This window comes from Amphiura filiformis, chromosome 19 (assembly GCF_039555335.1).
Source record: "Amphiura filiformis chromosome 19, Afil_fr2py, whole genome shotgun sequence".
In the NCBI taxonomy this organism is placed as follows: Eukaryota; Metazoa; Echinodermata; class Ophiuroidea; order Amphilepidida; family Amphiuridae; genus Amphiura; species Amphiura filiformis.
Window position 1 is genome coordinate 37,451,318 of NC_092646.1, and position 16,684 is coordinate 37,468,001.

The 16,684-nt window shown below is 37.9% G+C and overlaps 1 protein-coding gene across 1 annotated transcript in view; it reads right to left on the reverse strand.

Moving 5' to 3' along the window:
- The window catches only part of LOC140141622 (serine-protein kinase ATM-like), a 128,796-nt gene that overhangs the window by 86,456 nt on the left and 25,656 nt on the right, over positions 1-16,684 (reverse strand). Inside the window, exons 15-16 of the mRNA XM_072163533.1 lie at positions 11,817-11,942; positions 9,927-10,157 (exon numbers count right to left, since the gene is read on the reverse strand). Of these exons, the coding sequence (XP_072019634.1) occupies positions 9,927-10,157; positions 11,817-11,942 (357 nt within the window). The remainder of the gene's footprint in view (positions 1-9,926; positions 10,158-11,816; positions 11,943-16,684) is intronic.

The window sequence follows — 16,684 nt, forward strand, 5'->3', positions numbered from 1 at the left end:
ATGTATAGATGTGCAGGAGAAGTTGTGGCTTTGTGAGGATAGAAGTGGGGGGGGGGTAACAATGGGTGGGCGGTTGCGTAAAAGGGTGTATAAGGTGTGGGGGTGGGTGTGAGGGTGTGTGAAAGTACTTAGGTAGGCAGTGGACATATTTGGTTCTTTCTTTCGATGTCATTTTATATTCTTAAGCTTTTAAATATTTTTACTAATTGGGATATTCCAGTTTGGAAGACATGCCTTTAATCTCCCACACAGGGGGTGTAGATTTCAAATGGACGTTATGGACCCATTCAGGTACCCCATTTACCTGCGTGGAAGATTCAGGGCATGTCTTCCATAGGGTGTATGGATTTCAACTAGCATATTATAATCTGTATGTAATATTTATTGTGCATGAATGTGGATAGTATTTTTACAAGTCATTTTAAATGTTTTTAATATCTCATGTATTTGGGCCTGAGGGCCACGATATAAAATATAATCAAATAAAATCTTGAATCTCTTGAATCAATAATGCCTCTTGAGATCTGGTAGAATGCTTTACTGACCAAATCCAGCAATAAAGGTCAACCCCATATAGATTCCATTGCAGCCTATAGGGTCGTTCCAACCAAATTTCATGAACCTGCAACAATCTATGGCGATTTGACTTAGGATGACCCCCTTTGACCTTGACATTTTTATCTCACTACAGTGGTTGTTCCCACCAAATTTCATGAGCCTGCAATAACCTATTGCGATTTGACCCTGAATGACCCCAAAATGACTGTGACATTTTTTGTCTCGCTACAGTGGTCATTCTCACCAAATTTCATTAACCTGCAACAGTCTATGGCGATTTGACCCCAGATGACCCTGAATAAACCCAAAATGATCTTGACATTTTTTGTCTCGCAACGGTAGTTGTTCCCACCAAATTTCATGAATCTGCAACAATATATATGGTGATTTGATCCTGGATAACCCCAAAATGACCTTTGCATTTTTTGTCTTGTTATGGTGGTCGACCACCAAATTTCATGAACCTGCAAACAATCTACGGCGATTTGACTTCATATGACCCCAAATGACCCCAAAATGACCTTGACATTTTTTGTCTTGGTACAGTAGTCATACCCACCAAATTTCATGAACCTGTAACAATATATGGTGAATTGACTCTGCATGACCCCAAATGACCTTGCGATTTAGCATATTTTGGGCTAAAATCTTCTCAGGTCAAGAACTTCTGGCCGCACTACTCCTCACTAAGTTACATCACTTTACCCCATACGGATCTCCAGATAATCTGTTCACAAGGTATTTTGCTCATACGCATAAATTATGCAAATTAGGTACTCATTAACCATATTTTGCACTACAAATCTGATCATGTCGAGACTCTCAGGTCATGCTACCCCCTACCAAGTTTTGTCATCACAGCACTTAACGGTTCTCAAGATAATGTGTTCACAAGCTTTTCCGAACACACATATATGCCCACCCCCCTGTGTGTGTTTGCCGCCAACTGAGGACAGTGTGTATTGCTATCTAACCGAGGATGTGTGTATCGTATTTTCATCGCCTAACCGTGGACTAAAATAGGGGATTTTTTTGTGTGTATAATAAGAAATGGAATTTCATCCATCAACTGCTGACTGTAGTTTTTACATGTATGGTCCTCGGTTTAAGGCAAATATCGCTATAATGCATTTAGCATACATTTGAGGTCTTTTGCAGCAGTTTCAGACTGAGGACTGTCCTCGGTTGGAAGTAAGTCCGTCCGAAGTAAGTATGTCCTCGTTTGCCAGCAAACACATACGCACCCCAGTGATCACTAGTTCTCTATCTGAACATAGTTCAGGGGAGACAAAAATAAAACCCATTACAATGAGACTTTGGATGTCACATATTGAACCCATTCAATTCCCTCCTCAGAGTGGTCTTTATTTTCTTCAATTTTGGAGCACAAGCATCATTAGCTCAAGCACCGCTATGATATCGACCCACCTTAAAACCCAAAAAAACCCCAATTTTTCAGCATGATCTGCTCTCGAAAGGTTCGAATTTTTTTTCATCTGCTCCCAAACCCATTTTTTAGGAACTTCATTCAAAAGACCCCATTCTTTAGCATCTTCCCCCAAAACACTCCAACACCCCCACCCTATTTTTCACACAATTTTCCCCAGAAAGACCCCCATGTTCCATAGCCGTCGAGTAACCTCTTCCTGGCTTGATCTGCAATTGACATTTTTTAAGGACGTGTAAAGATGAAGCAAGTTGTTGTTTGCTTTATCAAGCCCAGGTAGACATATTATAAATCCTGTTCCATCATTCTAACATTCTGCTGCACTGTCCCCGACTTGGGACGGGCGGTGGTGGGTTGAGCGCTTTTTCCCGATAACCCTCCCTCTCCAGTATGTATGTCAATTTACTATTTGGAGTACCCCTGTAGTATTTACGCCAATGAAATATCATTACCATGATAATAAATTGAAATTATCAATACTATGAGGGTTAAATACTACTGTAAAAGTGGACATTTTTGCGTGATTAATTTTTCGCGTTTTGCCAATTTTGAACCGTTTCCCTTGTTTTTAAATTTGTGATTTTAAGTTTTCTTACAAAAGGAATATATTCGAGCCTTGTTATTTTCGCGGTGGCAGCTTGGAAAGTGAAAAGCGCGGAAATAAATGTAGCGCAAAAATTTCTACTTTTACAGTATAGTTGGGCTAATACTTTTAGAATATTACAGGCCCAACAGTAAAAGTACATGCCATTGGTAGGTGGGCATGTGTAGAAGTCCAGCCCTGCTTGTAATAAATGTTTTGAAGAAGGACCTATACAAGAGATCTACATGACAATGTGTCAAGTTGATGTTTTGCACATGATCAAGTTAAAAAAAACTAGAAACACCGGCCAGGACCACTAACTTCAGTAGAACAAACTTAGTTGTTGTTATGACCTTTTACAATGTAGGCCAAAGAAATATAATCAATCGTATCAAGTTTAAGCTTTGACGCAAATGCTACGTAAGCGATAATATTAGGTTTAACAGGAACAATAAACAGAGGGAGTAGATTGTTGTGATTAGTACCACCACCGGAAATCCTATCGCCATGGTAATATTTCACTGTTCCAGTAAGTTGAGCATAATTCATTCAAAGCAATTAGCAAACTGTTTTCCATAGAGTTGAGTGCAATGATACAAGTATCCTTAAAGCCATAATGTGTGATTTGCTCCACAGCAACGCCCTGATTTTTCTTGAATTTCTACTTTTTGCATGATTCTAATGCCCATTGGTGTACTAAAACACCATGTGCTAGTATAATAAAACTGGAGATCTCCGGTTTTATTCAGAGTTCACAGATCAAGTGATGGCTAAACAAATCGTGTGTGTGGGAATCATTGAAACAGTGACGCATAATTAAACTGAGTGCATATCGCTACTCCTCTTACGTATTAGCTGTGTTCATATTGCTATTTGTTTTGTTTGTACATCCCAGCTGTGTGAAGCACCATCAATAATCATGATAATATCACGAGCTAATACACACATTGTAGACACTGGAATGAAATAGCAGTTTCTTCATTTTACTACATTTTGTTTGGCTCGAAATTAAGAAGGGACAATATTATATGATCAGTGAAAACTAAATTTAATAGGAATGTATTCTTTAAATGCAAATCACACATTATGGCTTTAATCCTAGCATTATTTTAAGATTAAATAAAGATTTTTATTATATTTATTCTCAGGTTGCACGGTTCTCGATGCAAAGCGTTGGCCACAATGCCTCCACCTCAACACACATCATTTTATCTGGGGAGATTTCCCTTGCCACTGGGGGAAAAGTACTTCCAAAAAAAAAAAATTAAATTAAAAATTTAAAAAAAGAAATGAGCTAGTACCAAATTAGCATATTTTGCACTGAAAACCTAGTTGAATTTGAAGACCCCCAATTGCCACCCCGCCAGCAAGTCGCATCACTATTATACACCTTAACAGTTCCGATAAACTATACACTCGCAACCTCGAACAGACGGACGGACAGAAATTTATGCAAATACGCTACCCAATTAGCATATTTTGCGATGAAAACCTAGTGGAATTTGAAGACCGCTAAGTGCCAAGCCTCCACCAAATCACATCACTATATGCCTTTCGTATTCCTTGTATCATGCTTGACAATATAGGTTATGTTTTCTTATTTATTTCGCCATGTATTTCTTTATTTTTGTTTTTTATTTTATATCATTATAGCGCCATCTATATAGCTTGATAGTATTTGATGTATTTCTGCGGACGAATTGGTACTGATTCGAAACCTTCCAAATTTATTCCGATTTCATTCTATGACTACCCAAAACCCCTGGGTCGTGTAAAATATCGATCAAGTGGTAGCCTCTAACCAGGTGTTTTTTCAAGATATCTTTGAAAATACATCGATGTGAAGCGTCAAATTGCAGGATGGTAATGAGAAAAATATGATTCATTTTATGATACCAAAAACTCATCAACAATGAGAAAAATCGGGGGTATGATGCTGTTGATCAGGTTAATAATATACGGCGCTTACTATAGCGCAATACAAAACATGCTCATTGCGTTACGGACCTTTAAATTGATGACTGGTCTGCTCGTTTTCAGGGCCATACCATTTTTGCAACTTTGCTTTCTCCGTCCAATCTGATTTGTCTCTGCAATTCAATTTTCAGCCCTTTCTATATAGGGATGACCAATGAACCATCAACTTGATTAGAACACTCCCATAGACATGCAGGGAGCTCAACTGTGCACTGCTTGCACAGACATTTCTAAATTGATCTCATTCTTTTATTTTTTTTTTTTTTTCTGTAAAAATTGGGGAAGTTAATGCCAATTATATTTTGTAACTATCTTGCAAATTACAGCAACATAACTTATTTCATTTTCCTGTAAGTGCGAAGTCAAAATTGGTCCATCGCCACAGTGCGCTTTAATTGCCAGTGGCTGAGTTCAGCACTGCTCAAGAATGGCACAAAATATTCATGTCAATAATTTCAGGTGAAAACGTAGCCTACTGAGCTGAAATTTGGCAGAGTTGCCAGTAATACCTCTATCATACCCTCTGTAAAAAGGTTAAAATATTGAACAAGTAGATCTCGAGTTACAAATTAAATCACCAGCTTCCCTTTGGAATTTCCATACTCCTTTCGAATCATGCTAAGAAGACACCTTTCTGAACATAAATGTGAAGTTTCGTGCTCATTTGATGTATTTTTCACCTGATTTCAACCCTAAACGTTTTCTTATATTTAGGCCCATACCATCTACAACTTGCTGCTGGCTATACCTTGTTTAGAACTTTCAAAAGAAGTACCTGAATGTGCAACCATAACTGTTTCAAAATAGCCCTTGAAAGTCATGCAGGTAACTCCGAGGTCATCATGTATTGAATTGTTTTGAATGAGAAATACTATGGGAACCAGCACCTTTTGTTAGAAGTCACTCATGAGCATGATGAGTGAAGTGGATAACCTCTATTGTTGTGAATGAGTCAATGACCTTCAATGACACTTAAGATTTAATTTGCATACACCTACTAATTGGTCATATTAAACCCAATAACATCGACATTTTTGGTTGTGAAAAAAAAAGTTTACCTGGACTTAGTGCAATTTTGATTTTGTGCCATATCGGTCATCTTGGATGATTTTTGGCAAATGTTCGCTAAATGCATGATTTCAATGCCTCGGTTTGAAAAAACAATTTATGCCATTGACTTGTAAAGTGCCATTTCATAAGAAACCCCTTTGATACTTTCACAATATGCTTGTTTCATGTTTGCATATTATGTTAAAATAAAGAAATATATAAAGGTAAATATATGCTTATGCCAATTTTGCTCCCAATTGCTATTTTTGGACCTTGTCATTTTATTTCGTTCCAATGACCGGTCAGAATGGGAAACTTTAAAAATTCATAATTCGAAAAGTTTTTGACCATTTAACCACCACTTTTGTAGCAATAGGGGCAACATGAAATTTTGATGGTTATCCCTATTAGAGTCATGCGGTAGCATGACCAGCAAGTTTTAAAAAAAAACCGACTGATAAAGAAGAATAAACGGATGCACCGCAAGACTATATTTACACGAAACAAAACGCTATTGTTCTATGATATTTTTCGCTGGGTACAAAATATATCTAAAACCATGCTAAATCTTATTTACTGTCCAAAGTGTAATATTTTAATAACTCATTAATTCAAAAAGTTACACCAATCTTACAGTCAATCCGATTGTTTTATAATAAACAAACATTCTTGTTTATTTCACGCGGTATTTCATAGCCAAAATTAGTGGCAAATCATAGCTAATCATACTGATATCCAGAATCTTCGTCACTGCTACAGCCATACATGGCTGTCACTGTCGCACTACTTTTTGAGATTCACTTTCAAAATATACCCTAGCATTTTCCTGGATACCCTACATACAAATTCTGGATCCCATTCGCCAAAAAAATCAAGTTTTTCACAATTCTTTTATTCTTTCCGGACCACAGCATACATTCATATTAATAAATACTCCACTTTCACACGTCGTTATGTCGGGACGTCCACGTGGCGAAGTGGTTAAGGCCATGGACTTCTAATCCACTTAAGAAGTTTTGCTCAAGTTCGAAACTTCCCACCACCTTTTTTTTTTTTAATGTTTTATTAACCAATTTATTGAGATAAATCAAGAATAACAGCATTTCGAACATCCATTGCTATTGTGATATTATTTTTTTTTTCATCAAACAAACATGTTTGATTTTTTATTCACATGTAGGCCTAGGGCCTACTTTCACCATCCAGATGCTTTCACCATGCCTGACGATCATGATATTTTCGTCATTTAAAACACATTTATCAGTGGCTCTGTTCACAGCTCACATTGAAATTATATTTGGAATAAATATTATAAATTGTCACAAATTAAAATCACAAACCGCGAAAGATCGCTAACAACTGCCGCCGAATATTGTTATCCAACTAGATTTCCCACAGGGATATAAAGAACCACAAACCGCGAAATTTGGATATATACTAGATTGCCCCGCAGGGCTATTAAGAATCACACACCACTTAAATATGGATATCCAACAAGCTTAAACTATAAATTAGCTCCCGATAGAGGGCAGGGCTTGATACGAGAAATTAAAATCACGAACCGCGAAAGATCGCCGACAACCGCCGCTTAATAGGGATATCCAACAAGATTGCCCAGAGGGCTGCAAAGAACCACAGACCGCGAAATTTGGATATCCAACCAGATTTCCGCGAGGCCTATCGATTATAAAGAACCACAAACCGCGAAATATGGATATCCAAAAATTAAAACCACAAACCGCGAAAGATCGCCAACAACTGCCGCTCAATATTGATATCCAACTAGATTGATTCAAGAGGGCTATAAAGAACCACAAACCGCGGAATTTCGATATGCAACTATTACCCCACAGGGCTTCAAAGAACCACAAGCCACTTAAATATGGATATCCAACAAGCTTAAACTATAAATTAGCTCCCGATAGAGGGCAGGGCTTGATGAGGAAAATTAAAACCACAAACCACGAAAGATCGCCGATAACCGCCGCTAAATAGGGTTATCCAACTAGATTGCCTCGCAGGGCTACAAAGAACCACAAACCACGAAATTTGAATATCCAATTAGATTGCCCGCAGGCCTATCGATTATAAACAGCCACAAACCGCGAAATATGGATATCCAACAAATTAAGACCACAAACCGCGAAAGATCAACAACAACTGCAGCTCAATATTGATATCCAACTAGATTGCCCCGCAGGGCTATAAAGAACCAGAAACCGCGAAATTTGGATATGCAACTATAGATTGCCCCACATAGCTACAAAGAACCAGAAACCACGAAATATGGATATCCAACAAGCTTAAACTATAAATTAGCTCCCGATAGAGGGCAGGGCTTGATGAAAACCACAAACCATTTAAAGATCGCCGACAACCGCCGCTTAATAGGAATATCCAAATAGGTTGCCCAAGAGGGCTACAAAGAACCACAAACATTAAAACACGATTATATTGCCTACTCGGGGCATTTAGACGCTTCGTAGTATAGGCTTAAATATAATGCGCATTTACCAGTTCCGACTTGAAGTAGGCCTAAATCGGACTTACTCTCTGTGTCTCTGTGGCATTGTCAACATTGGGTGTGTGTTGTTCATATTTACATTTTCTTTACATATTTACGTTGCCTTGAATAAAAATATATTAAAATGTATATTGATCATTGTGTACGCCTCTTAACATTACAGTCACGCATGACAAGCAAGTTTTAAAAATAAACGACTATAAAGTTTCGTTTAATTATTTATTGTCATGAATCAAGAATTGCAACTTCAAACATCTATTTTTCGTTTTATTCGTTTTATGGAGCACTTCCTAACCTGATGACTTTCCAAGCTTGGAGCTGCTTGACTACATTCATAAAAAGAAAAGAAATCTACCAAAAAAACGTTGACAACGTAAAGAAATCAGCAAGTTTAAAAAAAACCCACCTCGGCTCACTTTTTGAAACTTGGTCCCATTTTTTAACACCAACAGCAAATCAGTGTTTTTATTTTATTTCAACAGAACACAGCGTTTCCAACAAGATTACAAGCCTACTTGTTATTTGCTTAATTCAATCATTAATCATGATTATTATGCAAGAACAAGATAATAACCTTTCAGGTCGTTCCAGAAAGCTTACAAATTAATATCGCATCTGCATATTAAAGATACATAACACTTCTGGAAATGTTTTAAATTTATATAAATATGATAAAGTTTAAATCAGTACCTTTTACAAATGGGACAAAGTTTCAAAAAATGAGCAGAGGTGGGTTTTTTACAACTTGCTGATTTCTTTACGTTGTCAACGTGTTTTTGGTAGATTCTATATATGACATGAAACATGACCCACTAAATTGTAATCCCCACCTCACAATTTGCAACAGGGATGTTGATAAACATAATAAACAAGAGGCAGCTGGCTGTTATCATTAAAGCTGGATCAATTACAATCTCAATTTTGAAACTGGTGGTACATGTAATACAATATGATGCTTCAATCCTGTGTCCCTCAAAATGGTATTATAGCTTAAAGGAACACTCCGGCAACCACAACATTATGCCTTATATGTTAGAAAAACAATTATCAAGCATGAATCACATGGGTTGTTTTTTCAAAACAAACTCATATTGACCATAAAAATAATCTCTGATGAACAACAGTGAAACATGATTGAATCCCTTTCAACGACGAAAACAAGCTAAAGATCGTCTAATTCACATGATTCTTTCATTCGGAATGTCCGTTTGTCATTGCCACTCTACCTTACAAGAAGATCGCAGATTTCTCTGTTGGTATCAGCAATGAAACTAAAGAATAAAGTGGTAATGTTTAGCTGCTACCTCCAACATAAGAGAGTGCTGACACATAGATTCCAGGTATAACAAATTTTACCCACTCACGCCCAACGTGTACCTTTGCGTTCGAGCATACGCTACTGGACTGTGGATTCATCACCGATTAACAACACTTGGCTCCTGTACAAAGGTATCGGAAGAGTAGTTGAAATGCTCAATCAACTTCCACGAGCAATAAAAATGGGCTATTCCATTTGAAATCCACACTACCCCTGTGGAAGATCATGGAAATATCTTCCACAGGGGGAGTATGTTTTTCAGATGTAATTAGCCAGGGTTAATCATTTTGAAACCCATACTCCCCCTGTATTGCTTTACCTATATCTTCCACAACTGGAGTGAGTATTTCAAATGGAAATTACCTAATGATCTATTTTATTCAAAACTCATACTCCCTCTGTGGAAGTCTTTAGCTAAATCTTCCACAGGGGGAGTGTGGATTTTAGATGGAATAACCTGATAACTGACCTTCCTCACAACCAGTTGCATCAAGACATCGGCCACTTCTGGTATCATCAAAGCCTGGTAAATGATAGACTGCCCACTGACATCTTCAGTACCGCTGCTGTCTCCCCTCTGTAGCATCGCCACCAGAGTATCCAGTATAAGTGACAGGGTATGGGTGCGACTCTTGTCAGCACCACTGTCGTGAGATCGTTGGTATTCCTTTATGAAGGTGGCTACTCTCTTCATTATGGACTGTTAAGAAAACAAACAATGACAAAGGAACAAGTAAACAATTAACCCCCTGAGCACTACCTGCCGATCTAACATTCTCTCTGATAGGTCAATTACATGATATCTTCATTTTAATCACCGATCAGAATGGAGCTTTGCAAATAATTCACCCCAATTTTTTTGTGTGGTGAAATTATTCTAACAATGTTGATGATTGGTTCAATTGATAATGAAAACTTCTTTTTGACCAATAGGCAAGTAGTTCTCATGGGGTTAAAACAAAATGTTGTTGTTTGTCATTTTTGCACAAATTTATGTTTTAGCTCAATTCTGATTTTAAAGATTTTAATTTTAAAATGTAAATAACATCCTTAAGGGCTGGGGTATGAGCGTTTGGACAGTATTTATTTTGGGACATCAGAGCACATCAGACATATCGAATTGCATTCTGAATACGAAGAATGTCATTCTGATATCAAATAATTTTGATTTTTGAAATTGCAATTTAATACACATTTTATGGCAAATCATTAAAATTGATATTTTTGATATTTAACAGTACTTGAAGTAAACTTTATAAATCTGATGATTTATACTTAAAGTGTATGTAGGTGGGATGAAAAGCCGACGATCAATTGAAAATTTTGACCTTTCGTATTGAAGATATGGATTTTTTCCCCAAAACACCAAAAAAAAAATTAGGTCTTTTTGGGTAAAAATCCATATCTTCAATATGAAAGGTCAAAATTTTCAATTGACCGTCGGGCTTTTCCTCCCTGCTACATACACTTTAAGAATATATCATTAGATTTATATAATTTACTTCGAGGACTGTTATATATCAAAATTTGAAAAATATCAATTTTTTATGATTTGTCATGAAATTTGTATTATATTGTGATTTTCAAAAATGAAAATTATTTGATATCAGAAAGACATGCTTCAGTATTCAGAATGCAATTCGACAGGTCCGAGGTGCTCTCATGTCCCACAAAAAATACTGTCGTAAACGCATAATAAATGCTCATTTTAGATCCCTTAAAGAATTCATCTTGAAAAACTTTTTTTTCTTAGTGAATGCTTTTTATCAGTGCATGAATTACACAGGCTTTTCCCAAACATTTGCTAATACTGCCAGACCCATTTGCACTAGCTACATCAAAACAACTTTAGAATAGAGGTCACCATCCTGATCCTTAGTTTAACACCAACCCTTATCCCAACCCTAACACCTAACCTTCACCTTAACCTTTCATCCTTTTTTTTTGTGGCAGCAGCTATTCTTAAAGGGGCGTGATCTGATTTGTTCATGTTCTGTTTTATCTTCATTGAGGCCTACCAAGAAAACATTTTGTGTTGTATTGCTCCAGCGGTTTTGATATGAGAAGTAAAAATGTCTATAACAATGCCCCATAGTGTAACTCTGAAGATGATCGTACCCAAACACAAGTGGAAAGAAACTGAACAAAAAGGTGTTGTTCAACGATGTTTTAATACAGAATTTGAGATATACCCAAACACAGTTGGGTGCAGCACTTATGCTAGTTTTGTAATGCATAACTGATGAACGCTTATGTTGGAACTTTACTGATGCCCGCAGCAGCAATAACAAAATAATTTTCGCCAATTTCAAGCCGACCAAAATATAGTTTGAGTTTCAATCCATCAATATATTCATACCTGTAATGTTCTGACTGGTTCTGAGTTCTTGACATCATTGCTATCTATGACTCCATGCTGTAACAGGCTGTTTAATGTCTCCCATAGTAAACATGCAAATTGAACTAAACACTCCAGATGAGATGCCTATAAAAGAGAAATATGTGAAACGGGTCAAACTAATGAAAATTTATATCATGCTTCCAAGTGGTATAAACAAACTTGGACATACGTCTTTGTGCTGCTGAGCGCAAGCAATCTGGGTGCCTTTCATTCATACAGCAGCTAATGGACTTACGTCTTTGTGCCGCTGAGCCCAGGCAATCTAGATGCAATCATTCATAGAGCAGCTAATGGACATACGAGGGGCGGTCAATAAGTTCGTAGAACAAGGTACTTGAAAGAGTACTAGCCAATTTCTTTCTGTCTCTCCCTTGAGAATGGTCAATACATACCTTAATGTACCCGTCGCAATTTTTCTTGAAACCTTCTATGTCAACAAAATGGAAGTCTTCCGATAGCTCCTTGAGCCACTCTTCAGTGAAGGCTCACCAGCATTGATCACCAGCAAACCTGGTATTATGAAGGTAGGACCTAAAATTCTAAAATAGGTTTCACTAACTGAAGGCCATGCCTGAACCACAATATGGTTAGTTTAATTAACTGACCCCTCTGTCGTGAATGACAGCTTGACAAACTAAGAATAGCGTACAGGACACAATCCGAGAACAGCCACATTCCTACCATCAACCTTCTTCACACGATGGCTTGCCTCAATTTTGCTATAAAATTGTATGATATATGCCTATAATTGTACTTTCATTTGGCAAATGATCTGTCATCAAGACTATCCCTGGATCTCAGAAACAGCGATGAAGACCTTGCACTACGGTGACAGAGTGATGATCTTTTAAGGGGTGTGAGATCCAGGTGCTTCCAATAAATTCATAAATCCATAATTCCAGTGATTAATGTATGCCTTATCACCTTTACCCACATATAGATTAAACTTGCCTTGGTCCTCATTCTAAGTGTATAGAAGGTGTGGACCTGAATATGTCAACTGGTGTCAATTTTGTACATGAAGATTCCGGGACCCTATCTAGAATACACCCTGGGATACCCAAATGTTAATGGATTAATATTGAAAACACATTCATCAGAGTTGTCATATTTTGTGGCTATCTCATCTTTCTTATTTGGCTCTTTATTCATTATCAATGCCACTGTACCAGAGTGTATATCATTAGTGGTGACGTCAGCAAGTCTTTTGGACCTTGGATGATTTTCAAGGACACTTATTCCATTCTTGAACTCTAAGAACCACTTCATCACCATTTACAACAACTGTACATTGTTAAAGTTTATTTGAGTTTTCACCACTGTCGGGAGAAATTTCCATGATGACCATGTATTCACTTCTGGTAGTACCTGTGAATTCATGGAGGTAGGCTTCTTGTGAAGAGTGTCCTGTCCACATACAGTGATGCAAAAATATAATATCTTTGCAGTCATGTTTTGAAGGAACAAGCTTTCAAATGAGACTAAATTCAATACCGTGCGACAAAGTAACATACCGAGTTCTACGAACTTTTTGACCGGCCCTCGTATATGTCTTTGTGCCGCTGAGCCCTAGCAATCTAGATGCAATCATTCATAGAGCAGCTAATGGACATACGTCTTTGTGCCGCTGAGCCCAAGCAATCTAGATGCAATCATTCATACAACAGTTAAAGGACATACGTCTTTGTGCTGCTGAGCCCTTTGCAATCTAGATGCAATCATTCATACAACAGCTAATGGACATATGTCTTTGTGCCACTGAGCCCAGGCAATCTAGATGCAACCATTCATACAGCAGCTTATGGACATATACTGCGCCAATAAAGTATCCTTACAGTTGGAAAAATAATCACAATTTTAAACTGAACAATATTGGAGTAAATTTGTTTTTTTAATAGATGCACTATCTAATCCTGCACATTATGACACCACATTGAATCCAATGTGACCTCAAGAAGTAAAGTTACAAGCATTTGAATAGACGAAGGTCCAGTTTTAAAAGTGAAAGTGACAAACTGGCCTATACAAGGCGCAAAAAGATTCCAACAAGCGAAACAAAGAGACAACACAGTTTCTTCAATGAAGCGTTATTTAAAGCAGTTTTATTTCAGTTTTACTTCTCTGTACTTTTCAAAGCTTTCATTTTATTTGTCAGTTCTTTTGTTTCAATTTTCTTTTGTTCCGTTTGTTTTAAATTAAAGCTAAACGCATAAATTAGCCATTTACCACTCTCAAACCAGATGTCTAGTCTGTGGAGTTTTGAATTGGCTAGTTTGTCACTTTTAAAACTGGACCTTCGTCTAATCAAATGCTTGTAACTTTGCTTCTTGAAGTCACATTGGATTCAATGTGGTGTCATAATGTACAGGATTAGCTAGTGCATCTATTAAAAAAACAAATTTACCCCAATATTGTTCAGTTCGGAAATTGTGATTATTTTTCCAAGTGTAAGGATACTTTATTGGCGCAGTATACATCTTTGTGCCGCTGAGCCCAAGCAATCTAGATGCAATCATTCATACAGCAACTAATGGACATACGTCTTTGTGCTGCTGAGCCCTAGCAATCTAAATGCAATAATTCATACAACAGCTAATGGACATACGTCTTTGTGCCGCTGAGCCCCGGCAATCTTGATGCAATCATTCATACAGCAGCTGATGGACATACATCTTTGTGCCGCTGAGCCCACACAATCTAGATGCAATCATTCATACAACAGCTAATGGACATACGTCTCTGTGCCGCTGAGCCCACACAATCTAGATGCAATCATTCATACAGCAGCTAATGGACATACGCAGGGATACCAGTGGCCTCCTGAAGTTGGGAAGGAAAAAAATATTTCATAAAATACTAAATGGGAAGCGTAACGAGCGGAGCTCTCGTCCCTCACGGCGTGGGGTCCAGGGCCCTGGCGGGGTCCAGGGGCAAAGCCCCTGTTGGGGGTCGAGGGGGCAAAGCCCCCCGAAGCCAGATGGTTTCTGCACATTTAGCACCACAGGAAAGGCCATTTCAGAGGGTAAAAAGAACATTTCAAAGCTCCTGGCTTGTTCTACACTTTTAATAAAAGTGCTTCCTTCTTCCAGAAAACATGCTTTAAAGTTTTGAGTTTCCTATACTTTTATGCACAAGAGACACTCTTAAAAAATGTTTTTTGGCTTTATTACATGACCAATATGGCTGATGTTGATATATGTGAAGCAGAAAAATAAAACAATAATTAATAATTTGTGCTTGGCATCCACTGCCTCCCCCACCCCACCCCACCCCACCCACCCCCACCTTTTGGTTAAAATTTCAGGACGACAAACATTTTAGCAGATTTAGCACCCCAAAAGAGACCATTTTTGATTAAAAAAACCTGTTTTAGACTTTTTTTGAAAAAATGCTTCCTTCATCCTAAAAAAGTGGTTTTAAATGTTCTGTTTCCTATACTTTTGTACATGGGAGACATTCTTCAAAGTGTTTTTTTGGCCTAATAACATGGCCTACATGATTGAAATTGATATATGTAATGCGCAATAGAAAAACAATGATTCATCAAATTTTTTTACCCCCCCCTTCGGGTATGTGGGAGGGGGCCCACATGGGGGTACTTATGATTGTGCATGAAGAATACATTGTACCTGGACATTGTATGATAAGAGTAATTTGTAAAATTCGGTATGTTAAACATACAGAGACAGAGTGATGTCACTACAAATTGGGACTAAAATAGTAGGCCTAAAAAGGAAATACATAGGCCTACACACACTCAACCACCCCACCCAACCTCCCCCACCCCCCCATGTTCACAACGACGGCTACACAAAGCCAAAGGATACAGCTAAAAGGTTCATATCAAACCTTTGACCGAAGTTCATTTCCATTTAGACTTAAACATGACTTGATATTAGACTATACATAGGCCTATACAGCATCAGCATCATCAGTCCAGCATCATCTCAAACGTCATCGTTCATTAATACACATTACATACTTCTTACTTGGGTAATATTTGTTGAGGAAAAAGAGATGAGTTTTTGAACGCAAAAGCCGACACACTCAGTATAATATGCTGTCCGATAATGGACTAAAATTCATCAATTTTGGGCATGAAAAGGTGTTCTCAATAATATAAAAATTTGACCACATGCATGTTAAATGAGTACCATTATCTAGTTGAAATCTAGTTGAGTCATCCAGTCAGGGTTCTAAGGAATTTTCATTTTCAAATTGGAGATTTCCTCAGATTTTTTTCCTTCCAACGGGAGATTTTTTTGCGACCGGCCGACCGAATTTTTTTTTTTTTAAACGTGCGGTCCGGATTTCCGGAAATATCCGGAAAACTGGCATCCCTGCATACGTCTTTGTGCCGCTGAGCCCACACAATCTGAATGCAATCATTCATACAACAGCTAATGGACGTACGTCTTTGTGCTGCTGAGCCCAGGCAATCTAGATGCAATCATTCATACAGCAGCTGATGGACATACATCTTTGTGCCGCTGAGCCCACACAATCTAGATGCAATCATTCATACAGCAGCTAATGGACATACATCTTTGTGCCGCTGAGCCCACACAATCTGGATGCAATCATTCATACAACAGCTAATGGACATACGTCTTTGTGCTGCTGAGCCCAGGCAATCTTGATGCAATCATTCATACAGCAGCTGATGGGCATACATCTTTGTGCCGCTGAGCCCACACAATCTAGATGCAATCATTCATACAGTAGCTGATGGACATACATCTTTGTGCCGCTGAGCCCACACAATCTGGATGCAATCATTCATACAACAGCTAATGGACATACGTCTTTGTGCTGCTGAGCCCAGG